The following is a 25,162-nucleotide window of genomic DNA, read 5'->3' as shown; positions in this document are numbered from 1 at the left end:
TTTGGCTAGCCGTTCTTCAAACTCCTTTTTGGCTTTTCTTATTACATTTTTACACTTAGTTTGGCAGTGTTTATGCTCCTTTCTATTTACCTCACTAGGATTTGACTTCCACATTTTAAAAGATGCCTTTTTATCTCTCACTGCTTCTTCAAAGGTGCTTATTGTGTGTAAGGTTTCAGAGTAGCAGCCGTGTTAGTCTGTATCCACAAAAAGAACAGCAGTAGTTGTGGCACCTTAGAGGCTAACAAATTTATTGGAGCATAATCTTTCGTGAGCTACAGCCCACCTCATCGGATGCATAGAATGGAACATAAGAAGATATACACACATATATACAGAGAACATGAAAAGGTGGAAGTAGCCATACCAACTGTAAGAGGTTAATTAATTAAGATGAGCTATTATCAGCGGGAGAAAAACACTTTTGTAGTGATAATCAAGATGGCCCATTTAGACAGTTGACAAGAAGGTATGAGGATACTTAACATAGAGAAATAGATTCAATATGTGTAATGACCCAGCCACTCCCAGTCTCTATTCAAACCCAAGTTAATGGTATCTAGAATGGTATCAAAAGAATAAATGGACACAAATCTGACATCAGGAACCATAACATTCAAAAACTGGTAGAACGCTTCAACCTCTCTGGCCACTCAGTAAAAGATTTAAGGGTGGCAATTTTGCAGCAGAAAAGCTTCAAAAACACTCCAACAGGAAACTGCTGAGCTTGAATTAATATGCAAACTAGATACCCCACCCCACCCCCATTTTTGTGCACCACCAGGATACTGAAGTGCCAAGATCTCAAGAGAATACATGTCCACTCAGTATTGCATGTCCACTCACAAGCAGGAAGTACTGAAAATATATAGCTCTTGCGTTCAGGAGGGAAGAGATTTCCCACCTAAATCAAAACAATCTCATGAGAAGAAACCAGGAGAAGAAACTGGGGAATGCAGGAAAAGATGCAAGTTCAAGACATATCCTGAACTAAATTTCCATTTCCAATGCCCAGCAGGCTAGAATGCCTCAAATCAAGGTGATTTAAATCACCAAGTAGAAAGCCTCAAGTTAAAGAACTGATTTTAATCTACTTTTCCATTTGTACTTCAGTTATTTTCTAAAGAAAGAGGTATTCTCATTAAAGACATTAAATTGCGTTGATTTAAAACTAAATCGAGCCTTTAGCTGGATTCGGTACATCTTTTTGCTACCTAGCAAGGTGCACTATAACTTTATAAATTTATTTAAGCAATCATATAGCTTAATATTTTCAGATTCTTATTAATTGTACATTTTTAGCATGTTAGAAAATGGTGAATGATATATTGCGTATTTCATAAATAACTTACTCTTCGCTCATGATTTGTGTCAAGCTGCATTAGGATGGTAACTGGAATTTAATTAAACCCACAAAATAGCATATAAAAGTTATTGTTATTAAACAAAACAAGCCCTCAAACACAGTACATGACCTATTGTGCCATCTTTATAAAGCTCGACTCAAAAGACAGATGTTTTCCCCCCCAATTCTATCTTTATTTAGAAAAGCAGCCTTTAACTCAAAGTTTTTGATAGGAGGCTCATGGAGTCAGCATATTTATTTTTTATTTTAAATGTTTTAAAAGATTATAGTAAATTTAGGTCTTAATGTATTTTGTATTAAAATTCAGTTTTCATTTTAAACAGATTTATAAAAACACATATCACAGAATCATAGAATATCAGGGTTGGAAGGGACCTCAGGAGATCATCTAGTCCAACCCCCTGCTCAAAGCAGGACCAATCCCCAATTTTTGCCCCAGATCCCTAAATGGCCCCCTCAAGGATTGAACTCACAATCCTGGGTTTAGCAGGCCAATGCTCAAACACTGAGCTATCCCTCCCCCCTTCAACAAGAAAAATGTATTAATATTTAAAAAAACAAACTCATAAAAATCTGGTTTAAATTAAAAATATCAAATTTAAATCAGGTGTTGAGAGCTGCTAAGTGCACCCATAGGGAGATAAGGGACAGACTTAACATCTTTTAAGAGAGAGGGTATTTTAGCATGCTCGGGATACCGGTCAGGTTGTTTGCTTGAATATGTTGAGCTTGTATTAGTGGAAGGAATTATTTGCAAGCCTCTTGGACTGCTTTCAGTTCAAATATGTTTATGTGCATCCTGGACTCCCAAGGAGTCCACATTGTTGGGATAGGGCACCCATCTTGACAGGCATACAGCACAACTAAAGAAGCATGTGTGATTGAAGTTTTCTCAGGTGGAGGGGGAATGAAAAGGGCTCCCACATACATATGGTCTCTGTTCTCCTACCAAGTTAGAGGATCTCTCACCCTGGGAAGGAGGGAGACTAACATTTACATGTTTTTCCTAGTTGGTCCCAAACAGTCAGAAACGAGGCCTATAGGCCTACAATCTTGCAAAGGGCAACACATAAGTGCAGGATGCCATGTGACATAAGAGGATGAGGCATTAACAAACCAATGTTTATGAGCTCTGTTTGAGCTGAGTAGCAAGATTCTTTATGGATTGAAATGTGTCCTCAGGGAGTTATGCTTTGATGCTGAAAGAGTCCAAAGTTGCTCCAATAAACTACAATCTGTGTAAGAACTAAAACAAACTTTTCTGTGTTGACACAGAGTCCCAATGATACTAGTGAACAGGGATGAAGTTGTTCTTGATACTTCCTGATAAGATTTCTGTGTCAATAGACCAGGGGTCCCCAACACAGTGCCTGCTGGGGCATTTTTGTGCGCCCACAGGACATCCAGCCGCCGAAATGTGTTGCCGTTTCCCAGCAGCATTTTGGCGGCGACGCTTCTTGCCGCTGCCGCTTCTCGGCGGCAGCATTTCAGTGGCGGGGTGTCCGGCACCTGTCTTCTGGGAATAGCAAGAAAGGTTGGGGACCGCTGCAATAGACAATTGCCTAGGTAGGGAAAGACTGATGATCCGTAGCATCAAAAGTGCGCTGCTACAACTGACACTACCTTTGGTGCTGTTGCTCAGTCAGAGGGGAGCACCCTATATGTATAATGGTCCAGACCTACAATGAACCTTAGGAAACTCCCGTGAGAGGGGTAAGAAAATATTTTGAGTAAATCCCTTCCACTGATGTTGAGCGGGTACTGGCTCCATGTCTCCCTGGTGGAGGAGAAAGTTTACCTGTTGAATAAGTATCTTCTTGTGAGAGTGGCCCCGAAGAGGGATGGGGAAGGGGAATTCTATGACAGAACTGGAATGAATGAATGTCAAGAATCCATTTGTCTGTTACCATCCACCATGCATGGGAAAAGCAAATTAAGCAGCCACCAAAATGGGTATCACAGTTCTCAGATGAAGCAGGTGGCAACTGGGTTGGTTCTCAGCTCTCAAAGATTTCCATCAAAAGACTTCCTTAACAGGATGCTGTGATTGGAAGGAGATGGAGCATTATGCTTGGTCTTCTGGGTCCTGTTTTTAAATGTGACTGTTCATATCCCATCTTCCTCTGATGGTAAAGGGGTTGTGGTGCTGGCCTGTGGTTGTATGCTTGTGGTCCATGAAATTCTCTCTCCGGTGCTGGAGTACATGTCTCCAGGGAGCAAAAGGTTGCCCTTCAGTCCTTCATACAGCGTGATGTCTTGTCATGTTTTCACTGAATAGTTATCAAAGTTACCACCTGTCCTTCATTGTAGACTGAACTTCCCTGGGAAATCTCAACGAATGAAGCCAGGATTCTTGACACACAATGATAGCCATCGCCATTGATTGCGAGGCTGTGTCAGTTGAAAATACTGTGGCATGGAGAGAATGCAACCAACTTACCCTCCTCAATAAGAGCTTGAAAAAGTGCTCTACTCCCTGTGGGAGACTGTCGATTAATTGCTGCAATTCACCAAATTTACAAAGTCACATTTACAAATTAATGCCTAGTAATTAGCAATCCAGAACTGCAGGCTGGTTGAGATAAAGACCTGTCTCCCAAGGCATTCCCTGGCAGAGGAAGTAGAGTATGATTGATGTTACCTACTCCTTTCAGTGGTAGCTTGTAACAACTAAAGAATTTGGGACAGGACGTAGAAATAAAAACTCTGTGCCCTTGTCTGGTACAAAGTATCTTAATTAAACACACAAAATAGCATATAACATTTATTGTTATTAAACAAAACAAGCCCTTAAACACAGTACATGACCTCTTAGGAGTGGAGCACATTACTGGCATATGCCAGACAGCTTTGTCAGGCTCCAACATGGACTTCATTAATACCTTATTTGGCCCAACACTCTAAGATACCCAGGGGCTTGTGAGGTATCTCTTCCAGCGGGACCTAGAGTGTGTCAGCAACCTCCTTAAGTCCTGAAACTGCCTGTAGTCATCAGGTGGAGAAGGCGAGGCTGGAACAACTGCCTCAACAGGAGCTGAAGATATTTCTGTTGAGACCAACAGTAAAGCTGGATCCAGCTCTTCTCCCTCCTCTTTCACGGGCTCCTGAGGAAGTTCAAGCTCCTCTCGGAGAGAAAGATGTTGTAACTTTCGATGGGCCCATACCGATTCAGTGTAGCATTTGTACGAATCCCATGGCCCCCAATAAGACCAAGAGGGGAATCAAATATCGGTGCAAAGGTACCTTGTCTTGTGAGATTTGAGAGTGCCGAGGAAATTCTGAATCTTCTGACTGGCTAACATTCTGTCTCTGAGGGTCCCTCAGTGACATCCAACTCCCCTGAGGAGGAAAAAGATAGATGCTCCTTCAAACAGCAGTGCTGTCAGAACCGTGGATGCTGACCTCCCACAGCTAGTGGACAGGATATGAATGAGCTTCTCCTTTCATACCATCCCTGGACTGATGGAGTCAGGATCAACTTAGTAAAGACTGCATCCAATAAAATGGGAAACTCAGGATTTGGAAGAATGATAATGCCCTCTGGGATCACATATCTGTCTCCACTTGCAGAGGGTTGAGGGACTGTTCTCCCTATGCATCGTCTGAGCTGGTGCAGATAGACCTGTCCATGCTGATGCCTCTTTGTTGGGACATGGCAGTGGATTTCTCTCTAGGTTTCTGAGAGTGTTTCCTACCTTCACGATGAGCCTGAGGAGGCCTTGGCTTTATTCCTGTCCACCTGTGTCAGAGGTCATAGTACTAGGAGGCAGGCTCCTAAGCATCTCTTCCCATTGTACGCGGGTTCTGCTGGCCGAGGTCAGACTGAGGCCTCATTGCATGATCCACCAGATGTTTTCTAAGTCTATACTCCTGTACATGGAGGATCCAGCTGGAAAAGATCAACTAATACTGGACTTCAAAGCTGTGGGACATTCTCCAAGGCAGCAGAAGCACTTCAGATAGTCATTGTTGATCAGGAAAGCCCTGATGCAGGAACTACCATTCCTTAAGCCTTAAGAAATTTGGGCATAATAGTCACTCTATATGAGGGAAAGTTGGGGAGGAACCCCTGAATCTTAACTAGCTAGATACCATAAAAGCCACCACTAAAAATGATCTAATAAGAAATATCTTTACAATATTTACAGGAAAAACACTGAAGAGGAACTTCGTGGACAGAGAAGGGTTTCATCTCAGGCCATGCAGTGGTAGAAAGGAACTGGGGAGGGCGCTGGTCAACATCACCCCTTATGAAATTGGTTAAAGCATGAGGAAAAGGCACAGGTGAGGACTAACAGACTCTGCTAGTAAAAATCTTCTGCCTCAGGCACACGGTGTGCCTCTGATCACACTGGAATACACATAGGTACCACCATTCGAAGGAAGATAGTTGGGCCCTATTGTGAATCTGAGGTACATCCTGTGGCCCAGATAGAGGTGATATGAAAGTACGTATCCTGCAAGTCAAGAGACATGAACCAGTCTTGAATGTGGAGAGATGGGATGATGGAGACAAGCATTACCATCCTCAACCTGAGATGCCATATGTATTTGTTGAGACTCCTTAGATATAGGATAGGACAAAGACCTCCTTTTTCCTTTGGGAAATACCAGGCATAGAAGCCCTTCCCTTGAATTCCTTTGGAACCTTCGCTACAGCTCCTAGATGAGGAAATGAGGCCACTTCTGATTTCAACAAGCTTTTGAGAGAAGGGTCCATGAAGAAGAATAGGGAAGATGGACAGTGGACCCTATGCAACAGATCCCACTCTAGGTCTGTACAGCTGTGTCTAGACATCAATAATTGGTCAAGATGCATCAATATGATCACACTGGTCAAAGACAGATGTTATCAAAGGAGTTCTGAAGAATTCAGAAGATTTGTAGTAACATTTAGATGAAGCTAAGAACTAGGGGATCACTCACCAAGATTCCATCTTGCTGCTACATGCAGTAAGAGGGAACTGTGGGAGGATCAAAAGCTCTCCACTCTTGATTTCCTCGCATGGGAGCATGAGATGACACAGGGCACATGCACAACCCCAGTGGATACTTAAAAATCTCTAGACTCATGTGTACGCACACCTACAGTGGAATCCACACCAATGTTCTCTCTAAACTTTTTTTCTACTGAGTGGGCTACAAACTCCACTAAGCACTACATTTTTGTCCTTGGGCAAGCTTTCTGCACCACCACTTTTTTTTTTTTTTAAAACACCGTGAGGGATGTGTACAGGTAGGGTTGGGGACGGAAAGCATGTGCAGGAGATGCTGTCCTAAAGTGTCCTCCCCAGTCTCTCACACAGGTCCCTGTCACCAGAATTTTCTCCACAGCAGTTGTCTTAGGAGCCTGGCCAGGAGTCTGTGGCATCAGACCACACCTCCTCCAGCCCAGGGTTTCAGATCTCCCCCTGCCATTTGTTCTCACAAAGGGGTTTTGTTCTCACAAAGGGGTTCTGGCCACAGTTCACCTCTCAGCAGCAGCAATGGTCACATTCCTTGTACTGAACTGCCAGGTGGGCAAGTGGTGGGGGAGCGGGGTGTCCTCTGCTGACCTGATTAGCCATCGCAGAGCTCAGCCAGGTTGCTCACCTGGGATCCTGCACAAGGGACACCCCAACTGTGTCCCCGATACTAGAAGCACTTCCACCATCTTTTCCCCCCTCCTCCCATCAGTGAAAAGGCACAGCTGCATGCACTGTCACAGCGGGAGGGGGAACGAGCAGAGCAGGTTCTTACAGGACCACACCACACCCCTGCTGGGGCCCCAGAGAAGAAACATAGCAGCATGTTTTCTGACCTGTGCTGTATATACAAGATTGTTGCATGGCTGTGTAGCTTACAAGAAATGTTGATCCACACTGACACATACTCAAAAAGTAATAGTAACACATGCATCAACCTCCAGATAGGAATTTCAAAAGCAGAGTCCTTGCCTAACTTTTTGTACATTGGAGTCAATAGGAATTCTATCATTGACATTAATGTGAGTAAAGCTAGGCTAGCACTCGGTATTTCTGAAAATCCCACACTTCATCTCTGAATTAGTATCAATATTTATTGACCCAGAACATAAATGTTAGCTTTGTCTTTGTCTGTCAATGTGTGTCTTTTGGGTCAATAAATCTTGATGTTCAGTCCAACAGAGGAATAATGGAAAGCCTTCTCTTTTCAAAAGCACAACAGCCAACAAGATTTTTGCCTTTGTCCTGGCTTTCCCTGTCAGGAGTAGCTATTGAGTTCTTGCCACAGGGCAGAGACCACTGCTCTTGTGGTTACCATGGTCTTCCCTGTTCTACTGGCCTTTTTCCACATGCAAGAAGGCAGCCACTGGCGTCAGCAGCAACACCAGAATGTACACACAGTCCCCCAGGGTCTGGGGTCTCCAACTTCCAACCCATCTGAAAATTGTTTCTGGAAAAGAGTTTCCAATGCTAGCAACTATGTTCAATTCAATATCTACATATTCTAAGTAGAGCACTAGCCACAGCCATAGTTAATATTGTCAGAGTGTTTCCATTCTATGATTTTGCTTTCAGTAGTGTATAGCTTTCTAAACATTATCTTTCACAATGAACATTCTAGGCTCAGTCACTGCCCAAAGAGTGATCTTTTTTAAAAAGGAAAAACTGAAAAGAAATGCTATTCCACTTACAAAAGTGCCAAAACTGGGGGGGAGAGAAGATAAGGGATAAAGAGGGATAGAAAGTTGAAATTTGGCAGGTAAATAGTTTCTTCAGGAAGAAAGGTGTCCGTGTTCTTGTAAAAATAGTTTTTGATTTGGCTGAATTAAGAGTTCCATAATTTACTTGAGTTAGGAGTTCGGGCTTGTGAACTAGTTAAATACTGGAACTTGTTAAAAATATTTCAACACTCTAAATGATAGACGGCTACACTGTGCTTGCATGCATAGCTAATTAAAGATCATAGTATGAAAGTAGTAAACCATGCCTCATTCAACACACAAGGAGAGAAGGGGTTCATAAAATTTTCCATGTGACCTGGCACTGTAAACAGTTTTGTGCATGAGACATCTTTTTCAGCATCACAGAATGCAAACCTGATTTTGCTTCTGATATTTGATGCCACCTACCCATATACTCTAGGCAAATGCTAAAGATTAAAGACTAGACTGTGTAACCCCTACTCATAGTTTCAATGGAACTACTGATGGAGCAACGTGTTACTCAAGGTGAATATGGGTGACATAATTTGGCCCTAAAAAAAGAAAAAGGAAAGTCCATGCAAAAATACAATATATTAAGAGAAGTTAAGCATTCATGAGTCAGGAATGGCAAAGTTAAGGCTGCATATGCACAAGTTTCACAATTACAGCATATTTCTAGTGAACAGACCCTATTAACTTCTAATTATTTCTGAGATTGAGAATTTTAGACAAAATCAGGTAAATAGGTATTTCTTGAGTTGATGACAGCAAGCCCTTAAGGTTTATTCCAAACTCCGAATATTCCCATAAATAAATGAATGGAGCCAATTGTACATGGGTGCGCAATTCCCGTGAGACAGAATTGAGAAGAGAGATCTTTTCAATTTCTTATGTCTGTCAAAAATTAACGTCAGATATAATGAACATTTTTATATCCAATATACTTATTGATCTGCCAGTCAGCCATCTTACTCCAGTTCTGCGTCGCTTTGTCCATTTTAAGATATGGAATAAGTTTAAAAGGAAGAGAGCTGGAAGCCAAGATACAGCAGCCATTAGAGGCATTTTTACAATGAGCATAGCGCAAATGCTTATTCTGAAGGAAATTTTTAGTGAAGCAAAAATATCTATATATGCAGTTTGTTTACTTCAACATTACTTGTGAAATTGTTTAGTGCCAGTAAGCCCAGAATGTAGCCAATAGAGTCTTAACATGACTCACCGACACAGCCCCCTTTAATATGAAGATGTAACCCTGGGTGGTTATGTGTCAACATATACTGGACGCTCGCTAGAACGCGGGATATGGGATCCATGCGCGGTACCGTGTTACAGTGGGGACCGCGTTAAAATGAACTGCAATTAAAGTAATTAAATTTGGGATCCATGGCCGTGACTGCGTTATATGCAAATTTGTGCTATATAGACACGGGTTCTAGCGAGGGTCCAGTGTACTCCACCTAGATGAGAGTAACTTTCACTATTCACTTTTCTAACAAGTGCTGCTCAAACAACTCCATTTCTGGTTATTTGCAGTGTGCTCAGCTTCCTTCTGGAAAGTTGTGATCCTATTTGGGCAAAATTTGCTGTAGCGTACTATTCATAACCTACCAGTACTTAAATGAAACTATGTATCACAACAATATTAGGAAAATATAGTAATGCTGCCATTAGTGTGTATCTAATTGTGATAACACCACCACACGCAAGGTAAAAATAAGCAGCAAGTGCATTAACTGTTTTGTTCTGAAGAGGAAGCATCTCAGCAAACAATAGCAGCACAAACTATAACTACATCAGCTGCTTAAGAAACCTTGACAAATGACAACCTGAAGTCTGAGGGTCCTGTGAGGAGCCCTTAGGGGAAGACTGATCAGAGGTAGAGGACTGTGGTGCTGAACCCTCAGCTAGCTCTCGCTGTCTTTGTTGTTCAGCCTTCTTAAGCCTCAGTCGCTGCAGGCCCCTACGGAGTATAGCTAACTCAGGTGCCAAAAATTCTGACAGATAGGGAAAAAAAAGGTGTAAAAGAAAAAGGCATAGAACATATAAAAGATAAAAAGAACAAATGACTGAAGAGCAAGGCAACAGATACTACGAGGAATAAAAGCAAAGTATTTCTTTTATATGGCAGCTTATTAAAGTGCAATAATTAGAAGCATAAACAAAATATTTAAATTTGGGTCTTTCCCTTTCTAAATGTATGAATCACAGGACATATGAAGTTCAGTTTTCATGCTACATGCCCGCCTCCATACCCCCAACTATTTAAGCGATTAACTGAAGAAAATTTAAAAAAAAGAAATATACCCAGATAGATTTAAAATAAAACAAAAAACTTAAATTCATCTTTTTACATGTTCCTGGTATGCCTAACCAAATCAGTACTCTCGGTAAGCGGGAAAAGTTATGCAAACTTAATCCATGAGCTAAAACTTCAAAGACACTTACTTGAACGGTTTTATTTTAAAATGTCATTTAACCAAATAGTTATATAATCCCAAATGCCAAAAGGAAAAAAAAAAACCAACCACCTGAGAAGGGGATTATGGACAGAGGTGACAGATGTCCAAGCAGAAAGCAGCAATTTTTAACATTGTCAACTATTTTCTGGTAGGTTTCAGAGTAACAGCCGTGTTAGTCTGTATTCGCAAAAAGAAAAGGAGTACTTGTGGCACTTTAGCAATTAACCAATTTATTTGAGCATGAGCTTTCGTAAGCTACAGCTCACTTCATCGGATGCATACTGCTGTAGCTCACAAAAGCTCATGCTCAAATAAATTGGTTAGTCTCTAAGGTGCCACAAGTCCTCCTTTTCTATTTTCTGGTAGCCTTCAATTTATACACTCCCAAATATGAACCTTTAAAAAAAAATCTGGAAACACTGCTAACTAGGTCCATAAAGAGGTACCTCAAAAAGGATCACCAAGGTTTCCTGCTACTGGCCTCTTAGCAATAATCTCTCTTTAGATACCATTTTAAATACTTAACTATTCTCACCTTGCCCTCTTCCTACTATTTGTCAGCTACACACTTTTCCTTCAGGTACCAGTCCCATCTCTGATTCACTGGTACTTGCTGAAATCAATCATTACTACCAAGGAGTCTAAATTGTTTCTCTTCCTTCCCTTGCTCTATTCAGGTTTCCTCTGGTCCTGGGTTCCAGTGTCTCTTGTCTATCACCACTTCTGGATATTACAACCAACCAGTTGGTGCCTGATGATGAAATGTAACAGGAAGGAAAAAGGAAAATATATATCCTAAAGGACCCCAGCATGCAAAACAAATATGCCAGGAGGGGTTGTCAAATAACAGAAAACCTGGTATCTTGGGGAATCAAAGTTCCAAGTTTTTTAAATTATTTTTTTAATTATTTCTCAATTGTGGCTAAAATTGCAGTTTCCAGTATTTGCTTAAAGGATTCAGTTCCACTTAGCCCAGAAATCATGGTTATTTAAAAGTTATTAAAAAGTTACCCCTCACATTTTAAAAGAACCGATTTTTCTTGCCTATGAATTTTTGCTTTACTAAATCTTTTAATAGCAGTCAATCTTCAAGCAGAAGTTCACCTTGCCAGCAAGTGGAGTCAGAAAACAAAATAAATGCCAATGGCACATCCCCAGTTCAAAATAAGGTAGAACTTGCTTAAAATCGGGACAAACCTATGGATTCAATGTTTTCCCAATTAATTTGACCATCTAATACAAAGAAAATGTATCCAAAGACACACTCAATGTGTGCATGTCTCTCTGCCACTCAGTTTATGGAAATAAAGTCTGATTAACATTTTATATATGGGTTGTTGCATAAAACTGAGTAGCTTACAATTTATCACTAGTTTAAAATTAATATTAAAACCATAATAAAGAACATTTCCTAGTTTCCATTGAGTGAGACAGACAGAGCAAAAACCAAAACTAATATGTTCATTTTACATCCATATTAACAACTTTTTGTAAGTGACAGGGCAATAAAAATGATTTCCCTCTTAGAGAAACAGAAGATTAATTTCAATCTTACAGTTAAAGGTTTGTCTCACTACAGGAACTTTAACAATGATCCAAAAACACATTTGAGAGGTTTCAGCTGTACTTCTCTAAACAGAATATAAACAATTTTCAGATGAAGTGGCTAATGTGACAAAGATCCCATGCAGTATTATTTTTGTGCTGGCTATTGTCTGTATAGATTGTTTTTCAAAATGTAAAAGGGCAAGAGTATTTCTGAAATAGGAAGTCAGGCATTCATTGTATGATATACTTTGAGGACAACATAGTATGCAAAGGATTTAAATATGTATTATGATTCAAATAAACAGTAATAAAATGTTTGGGTTTCAAAAGGGAGGTTATTTCAGGTGCCTGAAAGAAATGTAGCAAATTATAAAACAGAACAGTGCAAGTTATTTGCTTAGTAGTCCATTCTCCTGTTCCTTCATGAATCATGCTCTATTTCTATGAAAGTCACCCTGGTCCAAAAGATGGTGACTGCCCTCAGTTTCTTAACACTCACTAAAACTTTTCTGTCCCCTCCAAATGAACATCCACCATTGCCCTCTCCAAACTGATGGCTGGATCATCTTTGGCTTTTCCTCTCAAGGTTTCCAACCCTCCCCACCCAATCATCTCTTCTCTTTAGGTTTTGCAACCTTCTTCTGTTTGCCTTTCCTCCTCTTCACCATTATATTCAAAATACTGCTATTACAGTCCTCTCTTTTTCCTCTCCTGTCACTCACACCACTGCATGGCCTACCACCCTGTCTCTTAAATTCTCCATCCCTTCAAGATCCAACAGTCCTTCTACTTTTCTTTCTCACTCTCCATATCCCCCTCTCATTCCTCCTGCCTTACTGCTACCACTTCCTCCTTCTCAACTTTATGCCTTCTCTGTAGTTGCCTCTTGCTCCTGGAACACCCTTCTGAACTCAATCTGCCAAAAGCTCTCTTCTTCCTTCAAACGTCTCCTTAAAACCAAGTTCTCCTAGGAATCTTTCCTGTCTTCTCTTCACCAATAAGTTTCTCATTCACTTTCCTTCATTATTTTTCTGTGTCTGGCCTATTTTAAACCGTAAGCTCCTTCGAGCAAGGAATGTATCTTTTCTATGTTTGTGGAATAACTCTAAAGGCATGGTGTTCTACAAGTGATCTGTAATAGATTAAAAAAATATATACAAATAGAGTTTGGTTTTAAATTCTGATGATTATGGGACTATTCTGGGTTATTTTTTTAAAAAGCAATCTTTCAGTATTTAACACCATACAGTCAAATGTTCTTTATTTCAAAAAGTCACTTTCTGCGTGAGCAGATACAGCTGTAGATACTAGCCACAGAATCATAGGACTTGAAGGGACCATCTAGTCTAGTCCCCTGCACTCATGGCAGGACTAAATATGCAGACCATTCCTGACAGGTGTTTGTCTAACCTGCTATTAAAAATCTCCAATGATGGAGATTCCACAACCTCCCTAGGCAATTTATTCTAGTGCTTAACCACCCTGACAATTAGGAAGTTTTTCCTAATGTCCAATCTAAACCACCCTTGCTGTAATTTAAGCCCATTGCTTCTTGTCCTATCCTCAAAGGTTAAGGAGAACAATTTTTCTCCCTCCTCTTTGTAACAACATCTCTCTATGTGCAACTTTACCATCTCAGTGAATCATGTTATTCCTGACCAGTAAGTTACTACTGTAATCACTCCTGCAGGAGAGATTCTGGTTATTCAAAAAGTGGTATTTTTTCCATACTCATAACTGAACTAACATCTGAACATATCATTCAGGAGCAGTGTAAGAGTAAAAGTATCTGGATAAGACTTAAAACTGAAATCCTAACCAGTTGTGGTCAAAGACCTCAAACATAATTACAGCAAGTTTAAAATCTCCATTGCCCTCAAGACACATGATCTTTCAAACCTGATGTGAAGCAAACTGCCATTAATTTTTTTGGTGAAGGTTGCTTAGTTCCCTGTTTGATAGGAATCTGCCAATGGAAGTGGTGCAGAGAGAGAGAGCACACCATCAGAAGGGGGATGTACTGGGAAATAATGGTATCAGTTGGACTCCACATGCTGGCATGAGAAACTTTCACCCAAAGTTTCAGACTTACTCAGAGAAATACAGAAGGAAAAATTCGTTTGTGAGAGTGCATTCTGTAGGAGAGATGTCAGAAAAGTGCTGGTACAGAACTACATAAGATTCTCTATAACAGTTGTCATTATGCAACTCACAGCATTTAATAAAGTAGCCTGCAGCAGTTCTCTTTAACACAGTAGGTGCAGCCACGGGGACAACAGGCCCCAGTAAACAGTGACATATAATGAACAAAGCAAAATGACAGTCAGATCAATACTGGGATTGGCCATCTCTCTATCACACATGAGGGTGGCTGAAATCTGCAGCATTTTATGTATAACGGAGCCCTTGAGCTTTTGACAATTTGTGAATATAAACCTTGGTTGGTATAGTATCAGCATCAATATGCTGTGTGCAAAAGCTATAGGTAACTGAAAGCCCCTGATATTCAGTAAAATGGGTTCCTGACTTTCTCATTTATTAGGAGAGATGAACCACACTTCAGTTGGAATGAGTAAAATTGTTGCTGTTTACTTTCTCTATTAGGGAAAATTAACTGGGATACCAGACGAATATTGGTATATTTGAAAGTTTTGGGGTTTTTTTAAATTACCTTTAATAAACATCCATTTATATCTTTAACTTCTCTTTCTTCCATGTTTTTAAGCAGCAGTACTGTCCTGCCCCTTTCTGATAATGTCCCAGAGGGTCTGACTGCAGCAGCCATAGCACAGTGAATGGCACTCTCTCTTTCCTCTTATGGCTGCTTCTCAAAGAAGATTGGGAGATGGGGAAAAATCTCATCTCTCCCTCATCCCAGCACATCCACTCAGGGCCTGGGAGAGTTGGAACCACTCATCTCCTCCAAGGACAGCAACTCACAATGCCTGCAATAAGTATCAGAAGAGAGAGGGTGGACCTTACACAGTACTGCCTCCCCCAAATTTTCAAAGATCACAAGTCAAGCCTCAAAAAACCCATGAGATTTTTAAAAAATAATAATTGGGGGGCAGGGATTATTTTCCTTCTAGTTTCTCAACCTTTTGGGTGCACTCAGGTCTCATCTTCAAGCTTCTCTCTATAGCCATAAGGACTATAAACTTACGTTTTTTAAAAAAACTGAAAGCTGAGACTCATGTAAACACATGACTCTAGAAGCTGGGGCTCTAGGAAACGCACCAGTTATTGTGATATCTGTGAGAAAATTGTGGTAGTTGGCAACACCTCTTGCAGGTGGTATTCCTGGCCTTCTGCTATGCACCCACAGGGATCCAGGACAAAAAGTGCCTCTTCTGCGTATTGGTGCAGAGGGTTGTGACTCAGCCTTGTAGCTCTCTCCCACAAAGAGATCACTGATATTAACAACTAGGCTAAATTCTCCTTTCATTTACACTAATGTAAATGTAAATCTCCATTTAAGACAAGGAGCTACTTCAGTTACAATATTAGAAGTGAAAATAGAACTTAGATTATTAAATGGGACAGAATACACTACAAGGTGAGCCCTGTCCATCCAGATACTTTCAACAGGCAAAACAACTCTGCCGTAGTTGATTCTGTCATAGCTTCTATAGGTCCTGGGTGTATATACTGGCTGAAAGGGACACATCATTCCAGATTTCCATTGATGAGCAAAAGATGACAGATTTTGCTATTCATTGTGTTGGAGCTACTGCAGCCAAATCTCAGCAGGAGGGGTAGGGTATCTACTTGTATGCCACGAAGAAGACAGTTAAACAATACAAAATATAGGGCTTTTTTGTTTTAAAAAAAAGTATAATTAATTTTTAAAAACAAGATTAGTAATTCTACTTGAGATTCTCTTTGTGAAAGTACATTTCTTTATAGCCACACTTATATAGTGTCAAGTAACAGAAATATCTAATCCACATTCATGACATGCATGACCTCAACAAGACTATAAATCAATTACCAAAAATGTGTCAAAAACAAAATTGTAGTTTGTTATTTAAGTAATTTGATAAACCATGGCATATTGGATCGATTTCTCCTCACCAGACTGATGGAGTGTAGGATGTGCAGATGCCTCCAAAGATGGTCTTTGTTCATTGTCAGGAGAGGATAGTAAGGATGGGGAAGGGGGGGTTTCTATTGAGGAAGATGTTGAGGGAGCTTGTGCTGACATTGTAGAGGATGAAGAGGATGGAAGCTGTTCAGGACCATCCACTTCCATTGCAGTCTCTGATTCAGCACTTGGTGGTACGTTGCTAATAATGGAGGCATCTGGTCGACTGGTTCCACCTTTGGGGAAAAAAATAGCAAATGCACGTTTACAGAAGGACTCTTTTGTATGATCATTTAATATTTTGCAAACATAAAATGTTCTGTACTGTACAATATACTAAAACTACAGTTTGTGCCCCAGAAAGCTTCCAATCAAAGAGATCTTGTACATCCAACCCCCTCTTTCATGTAAAAAAAAAAATCCTTGTATTATCAATAATTCTGTTTATCCTTACTAAAATAAGTTATCACCTCTAGACCGAGATCTTCCTCGTCCTCGGTTGCTCTGCGCAACTTCACTAGCTTCTTCAAACCATCTTGATAGCATGTCTGACATCCTCTGCATCAGAGAGACGTTAGGACTTTGCTCCCCTGTAAAAATAAAGATATTGAAATTTTTTCTGCAATTTTGTAAAGAATCAAGAGATGCTTTTCTTTTTCCATATAAAAACACAGTACTGAAGTTATACAAATTGGTATCCTCAGAGTGAAAGCACTTTTTCAGAGTAAGACTAAGTTATTCTAACTTGTATTGCAATTTGAACAGGGAAATAAACTAAAAAAAACCTCAACTTTCATTCTGCTTCACAATTAAATTGGAATTTCCCTATATCTGACTTTCTCTAACTGAGTTCCACTGTATTCAGTTTGAACACTTGTTATAAAAGTTAATAGGTCAGCTGTTTCATATTCCCACAATTATTAATATTTTATTTATTATTAAACAGGACATTTTTACTAGATAATACCTTAAAAGCAGGAAAAGTGATTTACTGATTATTCTGCTATTTAATGAAAGTGACAGAAGGGAATTCAAATTTCCACAGATTTCACTTGTTGCCCAGCTGACATATATCTAGTTAGAAGATATTCTGTACCTTCTAACTAGATATATGTATTCTTGCTGTATTCAAGAACACAGTTAAACATATTATTTGTATTACAATATTGCCTAGAAGCCCTAGTCATGCACCAGAACCCCATTGTACTAGATGCTATACACACAGAACAAAGACACAGATTGTTAACCCCTTGGAGTGGAGACTAAGCATAAGACAAAATACAACAGATGGATAGATAAGCAGGGGGATTACAGGGAAACAATGAGACAATATATTGGTCAGCATGATAGGCAGTGTTTTCAGCAAACTTGCAATTCAACCCTTGTAAAAAAAATTGTACGAACCATGACAAAGGAGAGTTTTGATGAAGGATTTGAAAGTGGATAATGAAGTAGCTTTGCCAATGTTTACAGGAAGTGCCTTTCAACTGTGGCAAGCAGCATGGGAGAAAGCATGAGGGTGTTTGTTTGAAAATTTAACAAGTGGGCAGTGGAAGCTGGCATCATTAGCCAATCCGAGGTGAATATTGACAGCTTGATAGCAAAATAGACAATAGGTAGGATGGGGATCGACTGATGGCCCCTGAAAGTGAAGAAAAGTAGCTTATGTTTGATGTGATAGAGAAGGGGGAGCAGTGAAAGGATTCAAAGAGAGAGGTGACATGGTCAAAGTGACAGACTAGGAAAATGACCTTTGCAGCAGCATTCTTGATGGATATGAGTGGGGCAAAACTGCATTTGTCACAGCTAGAGTAAAGGATGTTGCAGTAACCAAGATGCACGACGAGAGCTTGCATGAGAGTTTTAGCTGTGTCGATGGACAGGAAAGACTGTAATTTTAGATATGTTATACAGAAACAAACAGCAAAATTTAGATATAACCTGGATGTAAGGACCCAGAGAGAGGTCCGAGTTAAAAATAATACCCAAGTTATAGGCCTGAATGACCAGCAGGGTGATGATGTTGTCCACAGTGTTTGAGAAAGAGGAGGGAGATTAGGAGTTCTTTTGCAGATTGAGCTTGTTGCTAAACATCCACAAGAATAAGTCAGAAACACAGGCCAAGATTTTAGTTTGGACAGAAGGAGACAGGTCTGCAGGAGAGAGGTAGATCTTTGTTGTCAACACAGAGATGGTAGTTGAATTTGTGTTTGCAAATGAAATTACCCAGAGATAAGGGGTAGAGGGAGAAGAGAAGGGAACCAATGACAGAACCCTGTGGAAGCCCTGAAGAAAGATCAAGGGCAGAAAAGGAGGATTGTTCAAAAGACACAATGAAGGAGTGCTTATAGAGGTAGGAGGAGAACCAGGAGAGGACAGTGTCACAGAACCTAAGACAGACATGATTCCAAGAAGAGCATGGTCAGCTGTACCAAAAGTGGCTGACAAGTTAAGGAGGGTAAGTATGGAGAACTGGTCCTGAACTGTAGCTATGAAGGAGTAATTTTTTTTGGCAAGAGTGGTTTCAGTGGAATGCAAGGGACAGAAGTTGGATTGAAGAGGAACTCCAGACAGCAATTGTAAACAGTGCATTCAATGAACTTAGAGATGAAAGGTGACTGGGTGACAGTTGGAGAGGCAAGTGGGCTCAAGGTTTGGTTTTGTAAAATAGGAGAGATTAAAGCATTTTTGTATTGGGAGAAGGAAAAGCCAGAAGAGAGCAAGAAGTTAAGGAGAAGAGTAAGGTAGGGCATGAGCACAAGGAAGATCAGGAGATGGGATGGATTGCACCAGAACAACTGGAGGGATTAGAGGAGGAGGGTAGATAAGGAAGGCGATGGATATAAGGTGGAAGGATGAGGTAAACAAACAGATAATTTAGCACAACAGAAGTCTCAGCTCACCCACTTGCCTAACTAATACAATGTACCTTCTGTCCCCAGCACATCAGCCACTATTTAGCTGTATCAGATGAGAATCAAGGTGCTGAAGTTGCAGTCTTAGCGAAAGAGTAGGATCTTGGAACTAGGCATAGCTCATATGGGGGCTGAGTGAAATGGAGAGAAGAAAGGAAACCTATGGAGGAGCAATGGAAGAAATATTCAGACAACTTGGGTGACAGACAACCTCGGTGACAGGAAAAATGAGGTGGGTGGGGTTGTAGTCCTTGAATTTGATACACTTGCATGTATCCCAGAATTTGGCAGTACTGCAGTCAGCCATTTTGTATGTTCAACCATTGCCACTGGAAACCCAAACATCACATAGCAAGGAAAATCTTAGGCCCTGAGAGGCAAGGTCAGAGATTAAGGTTTCATGAAAATAAAAGGAATGTGTTGACAGATGATCTTGGTTTTAGGCCCCTCTGATGTAAGTTTTATTCTTGTTATGATTAGAAATGCTTTGCTAATAATGAGAATAATGAATTGTCATTGGCTATTGCTAGGAAAATTGTTAGCCTAACAGGGGCTATTATGAGTTACAGAGGAACCTCAGAGTTACGGACACTTTAGGAATGGCGATTATTTGTAACTCTGAAATATTCGTAACTCTGAACAAAACGTTACGGTTATTCTTTCAAGTGTGCAATTGAACATTGACTTAATACAGCTTTGAAACTTTACTATGCAGAAGAAAAATGCTGCTTTGAACCACCTTAATTTAAATGAAACAAGCACAGAAACAGTTTCCTTATGTTGTTAAAACTTTTGCTTTTTTAAACTTTTCCTTTATTTTTCAGTAGTTTACATTTAACACAGTACTATACTGTACAGTATTTGCTTTCTTTTGGTCTCTGCTGCCTGACTGCGTACTTCTGGTTCTAAATGAGGTGTGTGATTGACCAGTCAGTTCATAACTCTGTGGTTCTACTGTATGTGCTTTGTTTGGAGAAAATGTATAAAAAGTTTCGTTAGAAAGTGTGCTTGGGAGCAGTCCAAGCAAGTTTTCTTTAGGCAAGGTTCTGACATCTAAAATTCCCCATCAGCTGGATAAAAACTGGAACCTGGACACCCCTAGTTGTTGATCCCTTGAAACCATCTTAACTTGGGTAAATATAAAGGTTTAAGATGCTCTAAAACCTACTGTGACAGCATGTGTGTGCGCGCACACATGCTTAAAATCTAATTAAAAATAGTTTGTATCAATTATATCTAGGGCTCTACCAAATTCACAGCCATGACAAATGCGTCACGGACCATGAAATCTGGTCTCCCCTCCCCCCTGGTGAAAACTGGTCTTTTGTGGGCTTTTTACCCTATACTATACAAATTTCATGGGGAAGACCAATGTTTCTCAAATTGGGGGTCCTGCCCAAAAGGGAGTTGCAGGGCGAGTTACAAGGTTATTTTAGGGGAGGTCATGGTATTGCCACCCTTACTTCTGCGCTGCCTTCAGAGCTAGGTGACCGGGGAGAGGCGGCAGCTGTTGGCCTGAAGGCGGCACCCCACCAGCAGTAGTGCAGAAATAAGGGTGTCAATACTATACCATGACACCTTTACATCTGCACTGCTGCCTTCAGAGATGGGCGGCCAGAGAGTGGCAGCTGCTGACGGCCCAGCTCTGCAAGCAGGGAAGCAGATGTAAGGGTGGCAATACCATACCATGCCATCCTTTCTTCTGTGCTGCTGCTGCTGGTGGTAGCGGCTCTGCCTTCACAGCTGGACTCCTGGCCAGGACCCGCCGCTCTCCAGCTGCCAGGGTCTGAAGACAGCACTGTTGCCAGCAGCAGCGCAGCAGTAAGGGTAGCAGTACTGCAACCCTCCCTACAATAACCTTGCAAACCACCCCGCACCACCACAACTCTTTTTTGGGTCAGGACCCCTACAATTACAACACAGTGAAATTTTAGATTTAAATAGCTGAAATCATGAAATTTACTATTTTAAAAATCCTATGAGGGTGAAACTGGCCCAAATGGACCGTGAATTTGGTAGGGCCCTAATCATTCAGATGGAGGAACTGCGTCCCCACTGATTCCTGACACTGCCTGGAGGAAAACAGGAAAATTACCACTGCCTTGGGTTCTGAAAACTCTGGGTAATGGGGTGGGTGGGTGGGAGAGTGTAAAGATAGTGTGATTAAAAAAAGGAATTGTTAAATTCACATTAAGCACACACAAAAAGAAGAAGACCTAAGAAGGAAAAAAAAGCATTTTCTGTAAAAACATGAGTTTTCTTAATTTTCAAAGGTTTGTGTGTTGAGCTACATACGAGTGTCTTCCTGTGACCCTGAATATTCTTTTGATCGGGCAAAAAGCAGCAAAGCTTGTGATGTATTTTAAGATACCTAAACTTTTGGACAATTTTAAAGCGTATCTTTTTACCTCAAAGCATTACATAATTTACTTCCATTATTTTCTTGGTTTCTTGATTTTTTCCCCCCCATTTCCTGACACTTTTTTCCTAAACTTCTTGTTGACAAAGTTGCTAGGCTCATGTGGCTAAAGACCTTTTAGCCATTGATTTCGAACATGTGCCTAGCTGTCTACAGCACACAAGAAATTAAAGGCTGTACCTTAAGCTATTACTCCTGTAATTCTTGTAAAATAAAACAACTCTGCAATTGTTTATAAATGTTTGAAAGATTTTTTTTTTGCTGAAAAAAGAATGGACATCCGAGGCAGCAAAAAGATAAGTGGACTTGCCATTCCTCTGAATACCTGTGAGAGCTGCCTAGACAGATGGCCCAGAGGAAGAAGAGAGGAATGTCAGAATCACACCACAGGCCAGAGCTGGAGTTTTTCATTTTTCTTTGTTGCTTCTCTTTTTCTAATGTTTGTCAGTTTTGCTTGGTTCCAAAAACACTTGCTGCAGAGGAGGGAAGCAGGATGAACGAGAGAGTTTTCAGTATCCCTCTCAAACTTCAGATCAGCTGGAGATCAGAAGTGACCGTTTATGTGAGAAGCTAGAGGGACAGAGAGACTACAGGGTCATGGGAAAGGCTTGAGGCAAAAGGGATGGACACACAGAAGTTTTCCGAGGTAGGAAGAGGTGAGTGGAAGAGAAGACCTAGAGGAGGAGATGAGAAAAAAGGACAGATTTTAGGAAGTAGGAGAACTAGCACAGCCACTTTTCAAAACCTTTTCAAGACAGACCATTGCTAATATGAGAAAGCAGGTAACCAAAAAGAGAAGAACACCGAAAAAAGTAAAAAGAAAAAAAGAAAAAACATAACTGCCAAGAGGAGAGGATGCAGACAGAAAGTGAGGAGCAAGAACCAAGTAGGAGCTGTAGCCAAGAGGTGATGTGAAAAGAAATAAACTTAAAAAATGAGTGGGGCCTATAGAAGTGTGGAGTATAAAAAAAAATAATCACACAAATACACATGAAGATAAGCGAAGAGATCATTATGGATATGCAGATGAAAATGCACTGAAGGGCAAAGGGGAAGATGTCATTAAAGAAAGACAGCAACGTTCCACAAGCTTTCCAACTTAAAATGCAATAGGATCACTGTTTGCTGACCCCACTTTATTATTGGCAAAGCAATTTTTGGACCTATTAACTGCCTGTATTAAGTGCGTCTGGTTCCAGCCACTGCGTAATACTACTTTACAGATGTGAAAGCACAGGCATCAAAATTAAACGACTTGGCGACTGTCACTAATGAATCAGTGGCAGAATCAGGATTGAAACACTATTGTTTTGATTCCTAGTCCAGATTTAATTATTACACAGTATTTCCTCTTGTAGCTTTAGCAAAAAGTAACGCCGTATCTACATTAAGGAAATTCACACTGATGTAACTACATCAACGTAGTACATTAGTGCAGCTTAATTCAGTAAGTCTTATTTCACACAGGTGCGGTGCACCTACACTATTAACTACACTGATTAGAATTTCCCTAATGCAGACAGGGCATAAAATTTACTACATTCAGTACAGCAACATTTTTCATCTTATGTTAAGCTATAAGTGAAATATTCTAAAATATGGGTATGATCCTTAAAAACTGCAGATAATTTTGTTTTTAACACTTTATATACTTCAGAAATACTAGAAACAACAATTAAAATAACCACACATTACCATCTCTTTCTCGTTCACTCTCAGGCCTTGCTCTTGGTCCCGTATCTGACCAATCCCCTCTTAGTCTCAAACGTTTAACAGGAGGTTGCCGTAACTAGAAAAATAAAGATAAGCAATAGTATTATATACAACTAAAAAAAACCCAGCTTCCTACCTTTCATAACTGTTATTCTTCGAGATGTGTTGCTCATGTCTTATCCATTCTAGGTGTGGGCGCATTCATGTGTACAGTTGGAGATTTCTGTCTTAGCAGTATCTGTAAGGTCAGCTATGGCCACGCTCATGCGCTGATATATTAGGTGCCGCTGGCCCTACGCCCTCTCAGTTCCTTCTTGCCAGCAACTCTGACAGAGGGGCAGCAGGGTGGGTAATGGAATGGACATGAGCAACACATTTTGCAGAACCACAGGTACGAAAAGGTAGGGAACCGTTTTTTCTTTGAGTGCTTGCTCATGTCAGTTCCATTCTAGGTGACTCTCAAGCAGTATTCTTGGAGGTGGACTCAGAATTCACGGTCTTGCGGCTTGCAGCACTGCTCTGGCGAAGCCAGCATTGTCCCAGGCCTGCTGGGTAAGTACGTAATGGGACATGAACATTGGACCGACGACCAGGTGGCCCTACAGATGTCCTGGATAGGCACTTGAGCTAGGAAAGCTGCCGAAGAGGCTTGTGGCCTGGTTGAATGGGCGGTTACGATCACTGTAGGGTGCACCTTTGCCTCATCCTAGCAGCAGCGAATGCAGGCAGTGATCCAAGAAAAAATTCTTTGAGCAGACACTGGACGACCTTTCATCCTGTCGGCCACCGTGACAAACAATTGCATAGACTTACAAAATGGCTTGGTCCTTTCAATATAGGAGGTTAGCACAACCTAGGGAATGCAATCTACACTCCTCCTCTGACTTATGTGGTTTTGGAAAAAAAACAGGTAAGTAAATGTCCTGGCCCATATGAAACTGGGAGATTCCCGGCTCCTCCCCACCTTGGGCAGAAAAGCTGGGTGCGGCCGCAGCTGGACCTTGTCTTGTCTTTGTAAAAGACAGTATAGGGCAGTTCGGAGGTAAAAGCCCTGAGACCCTGCAGGCAGATGTTATTGCAACCAAGAAGGCAACCTTCCAAGAAAGGAGAAGGAGAGAGCAGGAAGCCAGAGGCTTGAAGTGGGGGGTCCTGTGAGCCGTGACAGCACAAGATTCAGGTCCCACAGAGGGACGGGGTCCCTTGACATGTGGGTAGAGGCACTCAAGGCCCTTAAGGAATCTGGCAGTCATGTCATGGGCAAAAACCAACCTGCCCTCGAGAGGCAGATAGAAGGTCGAGACAGTGGCCAAAGGGACCTTGATAGATGAAAGGGACAGGCCTTGGAACTTGAGATCCAGATGGTAGTCCAGGATTAACTGCAGCGAGGCCTGCTTGGGCCGAATGCCTTTATCCGAGGTCCAATAGGCAAACCACCTCCATTCAGCCAGGTAGGTAGCTCTGATGCAGGGTTTTCTGCTACCCAACAGTACCTGCTGGACACCAGATGAGCACTCCTGCTCCTCTGCATTTAACCATGCAGCAGCCAAGCCATCAGGTGCAGCACTGCCAGGTTTGGATGCAGAAGACTGCCGTGGTTTTTGGCAGGTTCAGCCTGAGCAGTAGCTGTAACAGAGCAGCCACAAGAGGTCCAGCAGCGTGCCAAACCAGCGCTGGAGTGTCCAAGCCGGCACTATGAGGCTCACCTTCGCCTTGTCCTGCTTGATCTTCATGAGGATTCTGTGAATTAATGGCACTGGGGGGGAAGGTGTACAACAGAGCCCCCGACCACAGGAGCAGAAAAGCATCCAATAGGGAGTCTCTTTTGATCACCTGAATACAGCAGAAAACGTGGTATTTCCTGCTCTGCCTGGACGTGAACAGGTCCATCGGGGAGTCCGGCACCTCTGGAAGATGATGCTGACCACTTCCGGATGGAAGGACCACTCGTGACAAGACTAGAAGGTCCTGCTGAGGCAATCTGCCAAGGT

The 25,162-nt window shown here is 41.2% G+C and overlaps 1 protein-coding gene across 2 annotated transcripts in view; it reads right to left on the bottom strand.

The window, feature by feature from the left end:
• DCAF6 (DDB1 and CUL4 associated factor 6) overlaps nt 1–25,162 on the bottom strand; it is a 158,076-nt gene that overhangs the window by 61,318 nt on the left and 71,596 nt on the right. For both annotated transcript variants that reach the window (XM_084648852.1, XM_084648853.1), the window contains 3 exons: nt 23,157–23,250; nt 16,598–16,717; nt 16,118–16,363 (listed from right to left, as the gene is read on the bottom strand). In XM_084648852.1, the coding sequence (XP_084504978.1) occupies nt 16,118–16,363; nt 16,598–16,717; nt 23,157–23,250 (460 nt within the window). The remainder of the gene's footprint in view (nt 1–16,117; nt 16,364–16,597; nt 16,718–23,156; nt 23,251–25,162) is intronic.

The sequence above is a fragment of the Lepidochelys olivacea genome (genome assembly GCF_965140295.1).
Source record: "Lepidochelys olivacea isolate rLepOli2 genome assembly, chromosome: 1".
Taxonomy (NCBI): domain Eukaryota; kingdom Metazoa; phylum Chordata; order Testudines; family Cheloniidae; genus Lepidochelys; species Lepidochelys olivacea.
Note: the sequence above shows the minus strand (reverse complement) of the source record. Positions and strands in the feature narration are given on the sequence as shown.